The 15930-nt window shown below is 59.3% G+C and overlaps 1 protein-coding gene across 1 annotated transcript; it reads right to left on the bottom strand.

The window, feature by feature from the left end:
• Positions 1-11529: 11529 nt before the first annotated feature.
• On the bottom strand, positions 11530-15259 carry SRSF1 (serine and arginine rich splicing factor 1). The gene is made up of 4 exons (XM_059486716.1): positions 14707-15259; positions 14328-14512; positions 13929-14101; positions 11530-13673 (listed from the first exon to the last, which is right to left on the bottom strand). Exons 1-4 carry the CDS (start codon positions 14898-14900, stop codon positions 13479-13481), a joined length of 747 nt encoding a protein of 248 aa, XP_059342699.1. The 5' UTR covers positions 14901-15259; the 3' UTR covers positions 11530-13478.
• Between the last annotated feature and the right edge of the window lie 671 nt (positions 15260-15930).

Here is a 15930-nt window from a genome sequence, read left to right as displayed (position 1 = left end):
GGGGCGGCGCGGCGGGCCGGCCGCCCCCCCCGCGGGGCTGGCAATGGGCCGGTCCCGGGCTGGGGAAGCCGAGCTGTGGCGAGAGAAGATGGAGGAGCGGCCGAGGTGTCCGGGGCCGCCGCCGCCGCCCGCCCCGGCTCGGCCCCGGAGCCGCCGAGCCGCCCGCCCGCCCCTTCTCCCCTCCCCGCCCGCCCGCCCGCCGCCCCCGCCCGCCGCGCCGGCAGGGAGGGAGGGAGCCGCGGGGGCGGCGGGGGGCGGCTTCGCCCGCGGGTGCGGGCGGGCGGCAGCGCCGGGGGCGGAGGGGGGTGTGAACTCGGGGCCGCCCCGGGGGTCGCCCGGCGCCGCCGCCACCTCGGCACAGCCGGGATCGTCCTCAGCCCACCCGGGCCGGTCCTCAGCCCACCCGGGCCGGCCCTCAGCCCTCAGGGGCTGCCGCCGCCTCCCCGGCCGGCCCTGCCTCGCACCCCGCCCGGCCGGGCTCCAGGAGGGCCGGGCCGGGCCCTTTCCCGCGGCCCCGGCCGTTCCCCCGGGCCGGGGCGCTGCCGTGACCCTGCGCAGCCCCGCCGCCTCCCCCGGGCCAGCGGAGTGGATGCGCCCGTACCTGAGGCACCGTCGGCGCAGCACATGCATGCAAATCGTAGCCACGAGCAATTAAATACATACGTACCGTTAATTACGCGTTTACATACACCAAGCACGTCCCTGACAGGCGGCAGGACGGGGCCCAGGGACGGCTCCCTGCACCTCCCTGGCGCTGCCAGGACAGGGAAGGATGCGGGGCACATCTGTGCCCTGCCTCAGGTGCCACCTGAGGGACACCCAGCATTTCTCCCACACCTGAGTGTGGTAGGGTTAACACTGTCACAGGAGGGGGGTTTTAATCCTGACCTCCCTTCGCCTTCCCTGCCGCTGGGGAGATGAGGGCAGGCTTACAGCACTTTATTATTTATTTTCCCGCAGCTCTGGTCAATCCTCTTTGCTCAGGCCTGGATCCCTGCTGAGCATCCGAGGCCTCGGCACGAAGGAGCGGCCGAGGCGCCCTGGCTGCAGCGTGCAGGGCTAAATTTGGCCCCTGTGACTTCCTCCCGTGTGGGACACCCGGGTGGTTTCTCTTGTCTCCTGTTGCAGATAATGCAGAGGCCGGTCCTGAAGCAGCAGCTCGGTGCAGCAGGGAGGAGGGACAATGGGGACAGAGCAGGGACGAGGGGACACACACATCAGGGTCCCTGGCTCAGCCATGGCTGTGTTGGCTCAGTGCTGGGCAGGGCACCTGGCTCCTGCAGCACGGTTCTGCACCTTCCCAGGGCATTGCAAAACAGTCCTTGTTCTGTTCCGAGAGATGCCTGCGGTTCTTTCACGCCTCTCCGGCTTTTTTTTCCTTGAAACTCCAGCGCCAGAGTCAAGTGGTTATGTCAAAATGTGTTTGCGTTTGAAACAAAAAGGAGTTTCTCAGCCGTGTGACCCCAGAGGGAAGTTTGTGACTACGTGTGGGCTCGGCTGCCCGCAGTGGCCCAGCCTGCTTGGGAGCACCTGCAGCTCCAAGGGTCGGTCTGCCTCAGGGAGCCTGGAGCCTGCTCGGGTTTGATCCCCTGTCTGCTCCACAGTGGAGTTCTGTGCTGATGCACATCACTGGAAATTGTAAAATATTGCCCTTGCTCTGCAGAAGATCCTAATTGTGCAGCCTCGCACACCTTTTTGGAGTTTTTGGTGGTTTTTTGGAGAAAAATGCACAAGAAAAGGGGCCAAAGGTGTTTGCCAATGCAGCACCCCACCAGCCCGGCTCGCTCTGCTCATCCCAGATGTTTTTCCCAGCTGTGATGCGGGATCAGCGGGATCACCCTCAGACCACCCCGCGCCCTGTCCTGCCCTGCTGTGAGCCCAGTGCTGCCCCGGCATTTCCCCAGGATCCCTCGTTCGGGGCAGGGGACACCGCTGCCGCCCCTGGCTGTTTTCCTCCTGGCCGCTCGGTTATTTTTGTTAACGCTTATTAAGGAAGACTTGGGAGAGCTCTTTGTTAAGGGCTCACACTCACTTCAATTAAAGGCTAAGAAAACTACCCAAGCGTATCACTGACTCATCGGAGAAATCCCGACCAGCACGTAGCCGCCTAAACTCTGCTCTTGTTTTCACAGCTCGAGCGCCGAGAGGGAACACAGGAACAAAACCTGCGGGACTCGCAGCGAAGTCAGACGAGAGGGAAGCGGAGCTGAGCCCACTTCCCTGTGGGCAGCGCCCTCCTTTTCCTCCTTCGCCTCCTCTGCCTCCCGAGGCCGGGGCCGGGAGCTGGGAGAGCCCCCGGGGGATGCACTCGCAGCAGCTCCGTTTAGAAAGGGCAAGCCCGTGCCAAACCTGACGAGCTTTCCTTTACCCAGAATTATAACTGGAAGTCTCAAAAGCCACAGTGTTTGAAAACACATATTTACATTATATATGCCCCAAAGCAGAATAAACAAAGGTTAGATTTGTAAACTCTCCATCTTAATTAAAGCGGCGCTGCTCGGGACAAACCCACATAACAGGCGGCGTGAAGCGTTGTGTTATTTAATTTATACCTTGCAGCTCCCTTAGTCATGGAGCTGGGACAGCGATAGCATCAGCAGCCACCCCGCTGTGCAGGCACGGGGAATTTCTAGGGCACCGGGAGCCCGTGGCCCATTTACCACCCTCCCGAGGCTGTGCTTCTCTGCCTTTCAAACTCAGACCTTCCCTCCTGCTCCCTCGGCGCTTCCCGCATTGTTGGGAAGGATGGGAATGTCTCCTGCCTCCAGCACCAGGGACCCCTCTGTCACTGTGCCCAGTGCCAGCCCCACGGATCCGTCACTGTGCCCAGTGCCAGCCCCACAGATCCACAGCTGTGCCCACTGCCAGCCCCACGGATCCCCTGTCACTGTGCCCAGTGCCAGCCCCACAGATCCACAGCTGTGCCCACTGCCAGCCCCACGGATCCCTCTGTCACTGTGCCCAGTGCCAGCCCCACGGATCCCCTGTCACTGTGCCCACTGCCAGCCCCACAGATCCACAGCTGTGCCCACTGCCAGCCCCACGGATCCCTCTGTCACTGTGCCCAGTGCCAGCCCCACAGATCCGTCACTGTGCCCAGTGCTAGCCCCACGGATCCGTCACTGTGCCCAGTGCCAGCCCCACAGATCCGTCACTGTGCCCAGTGCCAGCCCCACGGGTCCCCTGTCACTGTGCCCAGTGCCAGCCCCACAGATCCGTCACTGTGCCCAGTGCCAGCCCCACGGGTCCCCTGTCACTGTGCCCAGCGCCAGCCCCACGGATCCCTCTGTCACCTCCTGCTGACAGCCCTGCTCCGGTTCTGCTGGGCCAGCGTGTGCTTGCACCACTCGCAATGGAAACTGTGGCCAAATATTTCAGCTTTGCGGGAACCCCTCTCTGTTCGTGCTCTCAGTGCTACAGCGGGCTTTGAATTTCGCAGCTCTGTGGGGCTGGAGAGCCCTCGAGAGTGTAAATAAGCTGCGCTGATGGTGCTGAGAATGTGCTCCCCGCAGGCGATTTCCCTTCAGCTGCTTCCCGAGCTCTGTCTTCTCTGGTTTCTCTCTTCGCAGCCTTCCCTCTCAAAGTGATCAGGGACGCTAAGCAGAGACAGTGAATTACATCTCTGGGAATCAGGGCTGGAAGCAGAGTGTGCCTGCCGGGAGGAACCGTGGGGTGGTCCAGCATCCTCAGGAGAACATCCCACGGGCCCCCTCTGCTCCTGCTGGACCAGCATCCCTGACCCAGAGCATCCCACGGGCCCCCACTGCTCCTGCTGGATGAGCGTCCCTGACCCAGAGCATCCCACGGGCCCCCTCTGCTCCTGCTGGTCCAGCATCCCTGACCCAGAGCATCCCACGGTCTCCTACTGCTCCTGCTGGACCAGCATCCCTGACCCAGAGCATCCCACGGGCCCCCACTGCTCCTGCTGGACCAGCATCCCTGACCCGCAGCAAAACCAGGGTGGAAGGTGCTGCAGGGACAACAAACCATTCACTAGGCAGAGGAAAATGGAAATGGGAACATAAAGGGAATGGGAAAATGAATGGGAAAGGAAAAGGAAAAGGGGAAGCTCTGGGCGGATGGCTGCCCACAGCCAGTGCCCATCCCGCCCTGCAGGGTGGCAGCGATGCCCTGTCCCGCCCGGGCCGTGCCAGGCCCATCCCCAGGCGGCCCCGGGCTCGGCGGGAGCGCTGCCGCTGCCGGAGCCTGCTCGTCATTAGCGCCTGTGAGAGATAGCTTCAGTTTCCAAAAGAGGGAAAGAGGATGCAGGGAATCAGCCGCCAGCTCGGCCGGAGCACCGAGAGCAGCGCGGCGGTCGGCGGGGAAGGGACGAGGAGCTGCTCCGGGGGAAGGAGCGCTGTCCCGGGACTCGGCAGGGATGGATGGCCCGGTCCCTGCTCTCTGCTCCGCTTTCCTGGCTGCACCCCCGGCCCCGAGGCGCGCTGCTGCGGGGATGTGTGAGGAGGAGGAGGAGGAGGGAAGCCGGGCGATGCCCAGGGGTGTGCGGTGCCAGGGTTTGCGGTGCCAGGGCCACACGCTGCTGCGGCAGCAGGGAGACACCCCCGGCTCCCCGGGGGCCAGCTCCCACCGCTCTCCCCATGCCAGGGCTCCCCAGCGGCAGGCAGGAAAAGCCCCGCGGTTACCCCGTGCCTCAGGCATTCCCCGGTGAAAGCATTCCCACGGCACACTGCCCTGCGCTGATCCCTCCCTTCCCTGCAGCTCTCCCGAGCTCTTCCTTCCCTGCCGCCCCTCCTGCAGCCCTGTCCCCTCAGCCCGGCTGCCACGGGAAACCCTTCCTGCCTGCGGGGATGTCCCCGATCGCTGCCACCCTGGGAATGCACCCACGGCCGTGTGCGCGGCCGGTGCGTGCCGGGGGCTCTGCGGGCCCTGCGGGGCTCTGCGGGGCTCTGCGGGCTCTGCGGGCTCTGCGGGGCTCTGCGGGGCTCTGCGGGGCTCTGCGGGCTCTGCGGGGCTCTGCGGGGCTCTGCGGGCTCTGCGGGCTCTGCGGGGCTCTGCGGGGCTCTGCGGGCTCTGCGGGGCTCTGCGGGGCTCTGCGGGCTCTGCGGGGCTCTGCGGGGCTCTGCGGGCTCTGCGGGGCTCTGCGGGCCCTGCGGGCTCTGCGGGCTCTGCGGGCTCTGCGGGGCTCTGCGGGCTCTGCGGGGCCCTGCGGGCTCTGCGGGCTCTGCGGGGCTCTGCGGGGCTCTGCGGGCTCTGCGGGCTCTGCGGGCTCCCCGCGCCCCGCACACGCCGCGCCCGCCGGGAGCCGCTCGGAGCTCGCCCCGGGCAGGGACGGCGATCCCGGGCTGTGCTCGGCCCCGCGGCCGCACGCCGGGAAGTGCCCTTATCCCCTTATCTCTCGCCGCCTCCTTGTGCTCAGCCGTGCCGGCGCTAATCTCCGCTCGGCACCTTGAGCGCCGCAGCTGCCCCGCGCCCAGCGGCTTTTTGTTGTTATTTTGGTCATCTCCGTCACAACTTTCTTTTTTTGGCCATAAAACCGGCGCTGTCGTGTGCGCCCCACGGAGGGCAGAGCCGCCCCTCGGCTGTCACACGGGCCCCGGGGATGCTGCTGGGGTGGCCCATCCCTGGCACTGCCCGTGCCCATCCCTGGCACTGCCCGTGCCCATCCCTGGCACCACTGCCACTCTGGGGACACCCCGGGACAGCCGCACACGGCGCTGGGCACTGGTGTCACATGCTGGGATTGCCCACACTTAATATGAAACCCCAGGATCGTGGAACGGTTTGGGCTGGAAGGGATATTGAAAATCATCCAGTTGCAGCCCCTGCCACGGCAGGGACACCTTCCACTAGAGCAGGCTGCTCCAAGCCCCGTCCTTGAACGCTTCCAGGGATGGATGGGGCAGCCACAGCTCCTGTGTGTCCTTGTGGTTTACAGGGTGTGCGCAGACACGAGGAGATCGCAGCTTTTTCTGTCTCACATGGGACATTTCAGAGCCCCCTGGCAGGTGCCAGCGACCCCTGCTCACCCCTGCCCGGGCTGCCCTCAGCGCTCTGCCTTTGAACATGCTGAACTCTGCCGCTCTCCAGGAAAGCTGTTCCCAGTTTGATTTAAAAACTCCCCGAGCCAGAGCCCGCACCAATCCCTCAGCAGCAGCGCACTGCTCCGGTTAATCACCAGTGACCATTTTTAGTAATAATTCCTGCGGGGCCAGGGACTGCAGGGAAACATCCGCTCCTGCCCCGCTCCCCTTGCCACCATCTGCCCCGGCTCCTCCCGGGCACACAGCAGGCACACGAGGTCAGTGATTTAGGGAAAAACACCAGCCCTGAATTAGAGCAGCCCATGCCGGCAGCGAGGAAATCCTAACGCTAATCCCTGATCTTTCACTGGCACACGGCAAAGCTCGGCCGAGCCGGCTGCTGCCTCCTCCCCGGCCACAGCTGGAGCGCACGGATAATGCTGCATTACCTTCCCTGCAGGGCTGCTGCGATTAACAGCGGCAGAGAGCTCCCAAATCCTCCGGGGACGGGGATGGCAGGGATTAATGCTCGCCTAGATGCTCCCCCAGGACCATTTGCCAACGCCGTGCCCCATTTTCTTTATTCTTTGCTATTTACTTTTATTTTTTGCTGGGACCTGGGTGGTGTTTAATCTCATTTGGCAGTTATGGATTGTCTCCAAAACAATCAATGTCTGTGCATTCATCTGCATCGCTCAGCTGATCCCACAGGGACGAGCACGCAGCGCTGGCGGGAGCCTCGGGCAGAGCATCCCTGCTCTCGCTGGCCAAGGAACCAACTTTGCTCCGTGTTTCCAGGGGGAAACAAAACCTTTGGTGGTAGCAGGCAGCTCTGCCTCAAATTAATTTCGGTGCCTTCGGGAAAATAGCCTGTGTCATCCTGCAAATCAGGCAGAAAATGACGCTCCCCATGCCTTCCCTCCTGCCTGTATACTGTACAGACACGCACGTGTGAGGATGGAGAATCAATGCAGCCAGAGCCTGCGCAGCGGGATTCTATCCCCGTGCCTCATCTCGTACCAAAAATCACGACAAAAACACAGCCCTGCCTTTTGTCAGAAGGAAAACACCCGGAGTTCAGCAAACTGCCAAGTTTTCCGTGTTGAAATTTCCGCTGGCAGCGGCTCCCCGCAGCATCCCGGCCAGCGGAACGCCCCGCGGGATGCAGGATCCCAGAGCCCCGGGCCCAGGCTGGCAAACCCGCCCAGGTCGGCGTCCTGAGCTCCTCGGGACCTGTCACGTCAGCAGCGGCGCAGAGGGCACCAAGCCACGCGGGAAACGGGCATTTCTTCAGAAAACACGGGACCCGGAGCGCGAATCGCGGCTGAGTCACTGAAACACGAAACTCACCGAAGGGATGAATTAGAGCCATTAGAATATAGAGGTAATTACTCATGTGAACAATGCCCTGCTCCGCTCTTTAATGATTACACAAATTAGTGTACAAAATTATGTTAATGGCTCTGCGAGCGGCACATGCAGCCAGCCGGGAGGGGCCGCAGAGCTGAGGGACCCCCTGAGCCCCCAGGGCAGGGCGAGGGAGCGCCGGGAGAGGCGGCAGCCCCTGATCCTGCGGCTCTGCCCCGCTCCGTGCCCATCCCACGGCACTGCCAGGCTCCGTGCCCGTCCTGTCCCGCAGCTCTGCCAGGCTCTGTGCCCGTCCCACGGCACTGCTGGGCTCTGTGCCTGTCCTGCGGCTCTCCCAGGCTCCAGGACCCTCCTGCAGCTCTGCCAGGCTCTGTACCCATCCCATCATGTCCCACAGCTCTGCCAGGCTCTGTGCCCATCCCGCAGCTCTGCCTTGCTCCATGCCCATCCCATCCTGCAGCTCTGCTGGGCTCCGTGCCCGTGCTGTCCCATGACTCTGCCAGGCTCTGTGCCCATCCCATCCTGCAGCTTTGCCAGGCTCCGTGCCCATCCCATCCTGCAGCTTTGCCAGGCTCCGTGCCCATCCCATCCTGCAGCTTTGCCAGGCTCTGTGCCCATTCCATCCTGCAGCTCCTCCAGGCTCCGTGTCCGTCCCATCCTGCAGCTCTGCTCTGCTCCATGCCCATTTCATCCTGCAGCTTTGCCAGGCTTTGTGCCCATCCCATCCCATCCCATCCCATCCCATCCCATCCCATCCCATCCCATCCCATCCCATCCCATCCCATCCCATCCCATCCCATCCCATCCCATCCCACAGCTCTGCCAGGGCAGCACAAAGCACTGCAGACACCAGGCAGTGCAGGTGGGTACATCACTGCCTCACCTTCAGAGAGGGATTTCAGGGAATGCTTATTACACAGGGAACTGCCTGGAATCTTCAGTTTTCCCAATAATTCAGCTTTCTGTTTGAAACGGCTCCTCCCGTGCAGGTGCAGCCAGGATCGCTCTGCACTCGGCATGGGGGACCCACCAAAGCTGGGGCTGCTCTAAGCCAGTCTAGAAATTACTCTAATTTTGCTGCACAGCTAAAACCTCTGCTGTCATCAGGAGCAAGAAACCTCACAGCACAACCAACACACACAGATCAATGAAAGGATCTCCTGTTCTAAAGCAGAAGTTTCTGTTAGAAAAAAACCCCAAACAAACAACAGGAAAAAAAAAAAAAAAAAACCAAAAAAACAAAAAAAAACCCCAAGCTGTGGTTTCTGGGAGCAACCACAAGTTTTCTAAGCGTTTCTATTTCGGAGCCAGCGCAGGCTGTTTAAGCACGGGGCTCTCGGGACGCTGTGCGATGAGGAGCGGAGATTCCCTCGGTCTCAGGGAGGAGCGCGGTATCTCCGGAGGGATCCTGCCTCGCAGCTCGCACAAAGGACGCAGTATCGGTATCGATGGGGCCGGGCGCCGGCAGCTGCGGGGCACGGAGGGGCCGCCGGCCCGGGGCACAATCGGCCTCAGTTGTACCAACAAAGCGGCACTATCGGAACGGAGCGGGAGCGTCGGGACAGATTCCCGCAGCTCCTCCAGGCTGACGGGGCAAAGCTCCGGGCAGGGAACGCTCCCTGCTCGCTGGGCAGCGGGAACTCACCTGCTCTGGCTCAGGAGAGGGGGCTACGCTTGGCTGTCCCCTCCAATTCCATTTCCCTACCCATTTCTACCTTCTTCAGAGAGAATGGCCTCTCAAAATATTTAGTTTCAGGAAGAACACGCTGATGAAAGAAGACACCTTGCCTTGGTTGGCATCAGTTGAAATCCAAGCAAACACCTTCCTGGAAGAGGTGCTGGTGGAACAGCCTGTTCCTCCCAATAATGCACAAGGATATTAAAACCAGCTTTGTCCCCCAGCCAGGCCGGTGCACGGCTCCCAGGAAGCAGATTCCCCGCGGGGGAAGCCAAACAGGCACTCACCAGGTTCACTTTCACCCTTGGAGGAGCTCAAGGGCAAAGGAGATGGCACCAGGCTCCCCGGGTAGTGCCAGGCACGAGTGTTGCTCCCAAAACTCACCGACTCCTCATCACGCCTGTCACAATGTTAATGAACTCATAACGTGGTATAATTAAAAACTGAGAGTGTGTCAGGAGGCACAGCCTCCTCCGGTTAACTTCTCCTGCTGCTGTCAAACCTGGTTCATAGCACATTCCTGAGATATTAATTTAATTCCTGTATTTTATGTCAATCAGAGAACATGATGTTCCCCCCGAGGACGGTGGAACACGCTGGATCAGAATCTGAAATTAAAACACAGGGCACTTGGGGAAAGCCTTGCCTCACCCTGTGGTTTCCCTGCTCCAGCACGGTGATGGAAACAATTTATGGGGAAAAAAGGGAATACATGAGAGCTCCACACTGGGAGCAGGCTCATTACAGGATCTCACAGACACCACAGCTGGGACACAGAACAAAGTGAGTGGGTGATGCTGGGGCAGGAACAGACCAGCAGCTCCTCCTGGAGCGACCCCAGCTCTCCCTTTGGAGGGTGAAAGCCAGAACGAGGGAGAGCCCAGGAGGGCTCTGTTCCCTCCCATTCTCCCGGTGAGATGGAAAGGATCCTCTCCTCTCCACGGGAGGATTGCAGCCTTCTGGCAGAGGTGTGGTCCCCACCAGATGAGAGATGCCAGGCAGCAGCTTTCTGGGAAGGTGACACTCCACAGATCCCAAAGCAGAGAACACTGTGCAGGCATCTCCTCTTCCTGGGTGTCAGCGCCCTCCTGGAGCATCCACGGGGTGATCCAAACCACTGAGATAATCTCAGGAGCAAAAAATCCTCACGTAGCTCCTGCTCCAGTAGTTGATCCACACACAGGTGAGACTTGGGGCACATCCTGCACCCACCAGAAGCAGGCTTGACAAATTACAGCCTCCCTGCAGCTCCAGCACACACCTTGCACGGGGAATTCTGAGTTCCAGCCTCCCTGCACACACCTTGCACAGGGAATTCCGAGTGCCAGCCTCCCTGCAGCTCCTGCACACACTTTGCACAGAGAATTCCAAGTTCCAGCCTCCCTGCAGCTCCTGCACACACTTTGCACAGAGAATTCTGAGTTCCAGCCTCCCTGCGGCTCCAACACACACCTTGCACGGGGAATTCTGAGTTCCAGCCTTCCTGCACACACCTTGCACAGGGAATTTTGAGTTCCAGCCTTCCTGCACACACCTTGCACGGGGAATTCTGAGTTCCAGCCTTCCTGCACACACCTTGCACAGGGAATTTTGAGTTCCAGCCTTCCTGCACACACCTTGCACAGGGAATTCCGAGTGCCAGCCTCCCTGCAGCTCCTGCACACACTTTGCACAGGGAATTCCATGTCCCAGTTGGCTGAATTGCCCTGAAACCCGTGCTCTACACCTCAATGAGGTCCTGGTGACCCTGCCTGGAGGCAGCAGCTCTGCCTGCACTCCCTGGCTCAGAGCTAACAGCTGTATCCCAAAGTGATCCCTCAGGAGTGCCAGGGCCCTTCAATCCTCCTGCCCGTGGGTCCTTTGAGAGGGATCCTCTCCAAGCTCCAGTCCTGGCACACCAAACTCTTCAGGTGTGTGAAGCACCCTGAGCACACCAGTACCCTATAAAACACTTTCACTTTCCTTCACCAGCAACGGAACAGATCCATTGCCAGCAGAGTTTGGGGTTTTTGGGCCGAACTCCACCTTTGCCGCCCAGCCCACACCCGTGTGCCGTGGAGCCCCCCCTGCCCTGCTCCCCCATCCTCACAAGGTGCTCTGGTAGCCACAGCCTGCTCTGGGCAGCGCAGGGAGCCACAGGGGGAAGGATGGGCCGGCCCTGCCCACAGCAGATCCCCACTCCTGCTCCCTCCTTCCTCCACCCACAGCAGGAATGGTCACACAGACCGGTTCTGCCCCATTCACCCCCAGGACAAGCCCATAAATCTCCCATTTTCCCCCTGAGATCTCCTATCAACACTCCCTCCTTTAAACATGGCTAATTCATTCTTTTCCCCTCCCCAGCGCTGGATTCCACCCATTTCCCAGGGAACTGATCCTTTATTGAGGAGAAGCTCAAACATGGATGTTTCCTGTGCAACACTCCAGCTCTGTTCCACACAAAAGGCTTTTGTCCGGGTCCCAACGCGAGGGCGACACTGCGACCAACGATGACACGGGGCGTGTTTTTGTAAAAATTTTATTTGTCAAAGAAAAAAAGCAATGGCCAATTGAAACCTACGTCATCTTTAACTCCAATTTTGGTCTTTAAATTTAGACAAATGACTTATTTACTTTTTTTTTTTTTTAAAACAAACCCCCCTTTTTCCCCTTTAAGGTTTACCATCTACTCGTGCTGAATCCTTCCAAGGAGATTGCTCCAGCGTACCTCTCCAGGTCCTCGCTTTGCTCCTTTTACCAAAAAAATGCAAAACTCCATCGTGCATCTTAAGGGCTCCAATCGTCAAAAATAGGAACAAAAATATCTTTGGAATAGCCAATTGAGTTGAATAAAAAAATCCACACGAATGCGGTTTGGTTGGGGCAGGAATCCACTCCTATGTTCCTGGTAATTTGATCCCGCTCCATGAATCCTTGTAATTCAGCCTCCCTATCCTATCCACATTATGATTTGAATCCAATGATCCAGCTCCAAGGATTGGGATCCAGTGAGCCCTCTCCAATCCAAACCTTTATAACCAGCAAAACCAAAAAAGAGGAGGCAAAAAGTTAGATACTGTAATGAAAAAATAGGATTCTGGGGAATGATCAGTTATGTTTGCCATCAATAAATTCAGATGTACAGTAATAACTATCAATTCCCCAAAACAAACTTTCCAATGGTGATGCTCAGATAATTTCTTTAGAAATGTTAATTACTATTTGGAGGAAACATCGTAAATATTTACAATATGTCAACTGGAAATGCCAACATACTCAGCGCATTGGTGGGTACGAGGTTTTGTGGTTGTAAAAAATGGTCTTACTAAACTGGAAAAGCTTTAACTGCTCGGTCTATCCACCTACTATGGAATGGCTGGACTACAGCTGCACTCCCAGCTGGAGGGAACGTTAACAATCGGTGTTTTCACACGGATCGTGAGTCAATCGTGAATTAGTCTGAGGGGGCAGGGCTGAGACTTAAATTATTCCCCACTAGGTTTGCTATTTTTATTTTGCTTTCATTCTGGTACTTATAAAAATGCAACAGCCACGCTGTATCAGTCACACAGAGGACATGCAGATTTTAGCAGTATTGATATTATACTCTGATTGCAAGTTCTACTACAAGTGTACGGATACTACGGACATGGACACTTGTAACCAAACGCTGCGGGACAAACAAACCAATGCTCCCCCCCGGCCCCGTATTCCTTTAGAAAACTAGAATGGAATAGGGAATTACAAAAGCAGGGATCTGGCCACAACTGCCCCCCCAGAGAAGGAAGTTTTAAAGGAGAAGAGCAATGGCAGCCTGCGGTCACGAGGACATGCCTGAAGCCACACGTGGGGACACGTAGGTGCTCGGCCTCAATTCCCCTGTCTCTCAGTATAAGGTCAATACTGCCAAGTTCATCTGTGACAATAGCACTTGGAGTCATACCATTGCCTCCATTATTGATCTGATCCTCCTCAATCCTCCTTTTGACAATCCTAAAATGATTGACATGTGCTCCACAATCCTTTAATCCAAAGCATTCTTAATCCATCTCTTCAGATATGTCTACAGAAAGACACACGAAAAGGCAAGATAAAATGTAAGATCCCCCAGAAGAGACAAGTTAGCCACAAACATCCCAACATCCCCAGCTCGTCTCGACCACAGCGGAACACTGAGACATTTACACAGCAATACCACAGCTCCAAGAATGTTGGTATTGAACTAGAACTAAACCAGAACAATCCTGACTGACAGCAATTAAAATACAATTTACCAAAGACAAGAGGGGGAATGTCGGTGTCGAGGAGCAAATACTCACTAGGGATTTTACACAAGAATGCAATTCAACACTTCAGCCAATTCGAGTAAAACAGTTGGAATTTAAAAAAAAAATAAATGAAAGACTGTACTAAGTAAAGGAAAACTGTGTACAACATGGGGTTCTACAAAAAGATCAGAGCTAGAGTGATGTTTATGTACGAGATCGGGATCTGCTGTGGCGGGGAGAGTAGCGTGGAGATCCTCTGCTTCTTCTTGGGGAATAACTGCGGCTTCTGCTGTTGCTGCGACTACGGCTCCTGCTACGACTACGGCTGCGGGACCGAGATCTTCCATAGCTTGGGCTTCTTGGGCCATCAACTTTAACACGGATGTAGGCAGTTTCTCCCTATTGGATAGACAGAACTTTCGATTGAAACGTCGAGGCTTCAGGGCCATGTTTCAGGCATGCTGACAGACTGCAGACAGTGTTACTACGGCCGGGACAGACAGCAGAGCTTACACGTCTACGTCCAGCCTGACCACACACTTATTCAGCTGCTCCGTAACCAAACAACGACCACCACGCGTTCCTTACCTTCACATCCTACTGTTAAGCCCCTTGTATCCAATTCTGGCCAAAGAAAGTAAGTGTGATACCTACCTCGTGAGATCTAAATTTAGTGTTATCCAGCTTTCGCACAGCGTAGGTCATGTCTTCCTTCCGCACAAACTCCACGACACCAGTGCCATCTCGGAAAACATCAGCATAACATACATCACCTGCTTCACGCATGTGATCCTTTAAATCCTGCCAACTTCCACTTGGAGGCAGCCCTAGAGAAAAACCAAAACGTGATTTTAAAACCGGATTAGAGCCTCACCTCCCGTATTACGGCAGTAGCAAAAGCGCGGCGAAGGAGAGCAGCGCTCAGCATCGCGGGGACAGCACCGCTCCCCTCCCAGAGCACACGGCGCCACGCGTTTTAAGGAGAAGCTCGCACCAGCACCGCGCCCGCAGGACCCCGGGGGAGCACTTGGCTGAGAGAGACCAATGACTCACCCGAGACGATCACTCTGTACTCCGAGCGCCGGGACGGGGGGCCGTACCTGCCCCGGGGGGCTCCTCCCCCCCCGCCGCCGCCGCCTCCTCTGCCGGTGCCGCGGCCGCTCCGGGGGAACTCCACGCGGAGCCGATACCCATCGTAGTCGTAGCCGTCCCGCCCGTAGACGGCGTCCTCCGCGTCCCTGCGGGCGGCACGGGGCGGGCGGTGAGCGCGGCCGCCGCACCGCCCGCCTTTGTTCCCGCTTCCCGCCCGCCTCTCCCCGCCCGCCGCCCGGCCAGGCCCCGTTAGCGCGGCCCGGGCCGCGGGGAACGCTCAGGGCGGGCAGCGGCGGCTCCGCGGGGCCGGGGGCCCGGGGCAGCGCCAGAGGGGCCTCACCTGGGGTCCTCAAACTCGACGAAGGCGAAGGGCGGGCCCCCGCGGCGGTTCTTCAAGTCGATGTCGCGGATGGCGCCGTACTTGTAGAACACGTCCTCGATGTCCTTGGTGCGGATGTCGGGGGGCAGGTTCCCCACGTAGATGCGGCAGTCGTTGTTGCCGGCCGGGCCGCGGATGACGCCGCCGCCGGACATGGCGAGGTCGGCAATGTTTGCGGCGGCGCGGGGCGGTGCGGGCGGCGCGGGGCGGCGGTGGCGGGGCCGGGCCGGGCTCTCGGAGCGCTCTCGTCACCTCCCCCGACCGCCGCTTCAAAATGGCGCCCGCGGCTCCGCTCGCGCTGCCTCTGCGCGCACCGATCTCACCCCGGGACGCAGCACCGGCCGCAGCACCGCCCGCGCTCACGGCGGACCAGCGGCGCACGCGTCTTCCGCCGCGCCCTCGCTCTTCCGCCCCGCGCACGCGCGGTTCCACCGCAAAGTAGTCCCTCGGTTCTCGCCGCCTCGGAGAGGCCGAGTCCGTACGGCGGGCCGCAGCTGTGGGGCGCGAGGCTTCGGGAGCTCGGTTATACCGTGGGGAACCTGCGGTCCCCGCGGCAGATGAGAGACGCTCCTCCCGGCAGCGGCTTAAACGGCGGAGGCCGCGTGACGTCACGTCCGGTGCGGCGCCCCGCGCCTTTAGGCCCGGCCGGGGAGGGCGCGGCCCACAATGCACCGCGCGGGACGGCGGGCGCGCTTGGCGCCAAGCGCGGGGCGCCTCCCACAATGCACCGCGGGCGGGCCGCCATGGCGCTGTCCCCGGTGTCCCCACAGTGCCCGCCGTGTCCCCGCTCTGTCCCTGCCGTGTCACCCCGTGTCCCCCCCCGTGAGCCGAAGGGCTTGTTCAATGCGCTGTCCCGGCGTGCCGTGCCTCGGGACAGCAGAAAAGCTCTGTGCCCCCTCCCCGGGGGGCAGGACCCAAATGGCCGCCCTGGGGGCTCAGGGGGGCGCCGAGCTCGCTCAGCTCCTTCAGGGTTTAAATCTCCTGGGTTTGGGACTTTCCCCCCCTCGCGGGGTGCTTTCCATCGCTGAACCGATGGGGTGACTCTAGGGGCTCTTGCATCCAACATGATGCCCTTGGGAAAATAAACTTTAGGGGTGGGCTTGGCTTGGCGTCTCAGTTAATAAAAGTGGAGGAACAAAAAGGAGTAAAAACTGAGACAAAGTCACATCCGAGTGGATGCATTCG

Source organism: Ammospiza nelsoni, chromosome 21 (genome assembly GCF_027579445.1).
Source record: "Ammospiza nelsoni isolate bAmmNel1 chromosome 21, bAmmNel1.pri, whole genome shotgun sequence".
In the NCBI taxonomy this organism is placed as follows: domain Eukaryota; kingdom Metazoa; phylum Chordata; class Aves; order Passeriformes; family Passerellidae; genus Ammospiza; species Ammospiza nelsoni.
Note: the sequence above shows the minus strand (reverse complement) of the source record. Positions and strands in the feature narration are given on the sequence as shown.

Excerpts from the sequence above, each read along its gene's own strand:
- SRSF1 (XM_059486716.1), bottom strand. The coding sequence starts at position 14,900 with ATGTCCGGCGGCGGCGTCATCCGCGGCCCGGCCGGCAACAACGACTGC. Across the intron at positions 14,513-14,706 it reads GTCGAGTTTGAGGACCCCAG|GGACGCGGAGGACGCCGTCT; the intron begins GTGAGGCCCCTC and ends TGCCGCCCGCAG. Across the intron at positions 14,102-14,327 it reads GTACAGAGTGATCGTCTCGG|GGCTGCCTCCAAGTGGAAGT; the intron begins GTGAGTCATTGG and ends GTTTTTCTCTAG.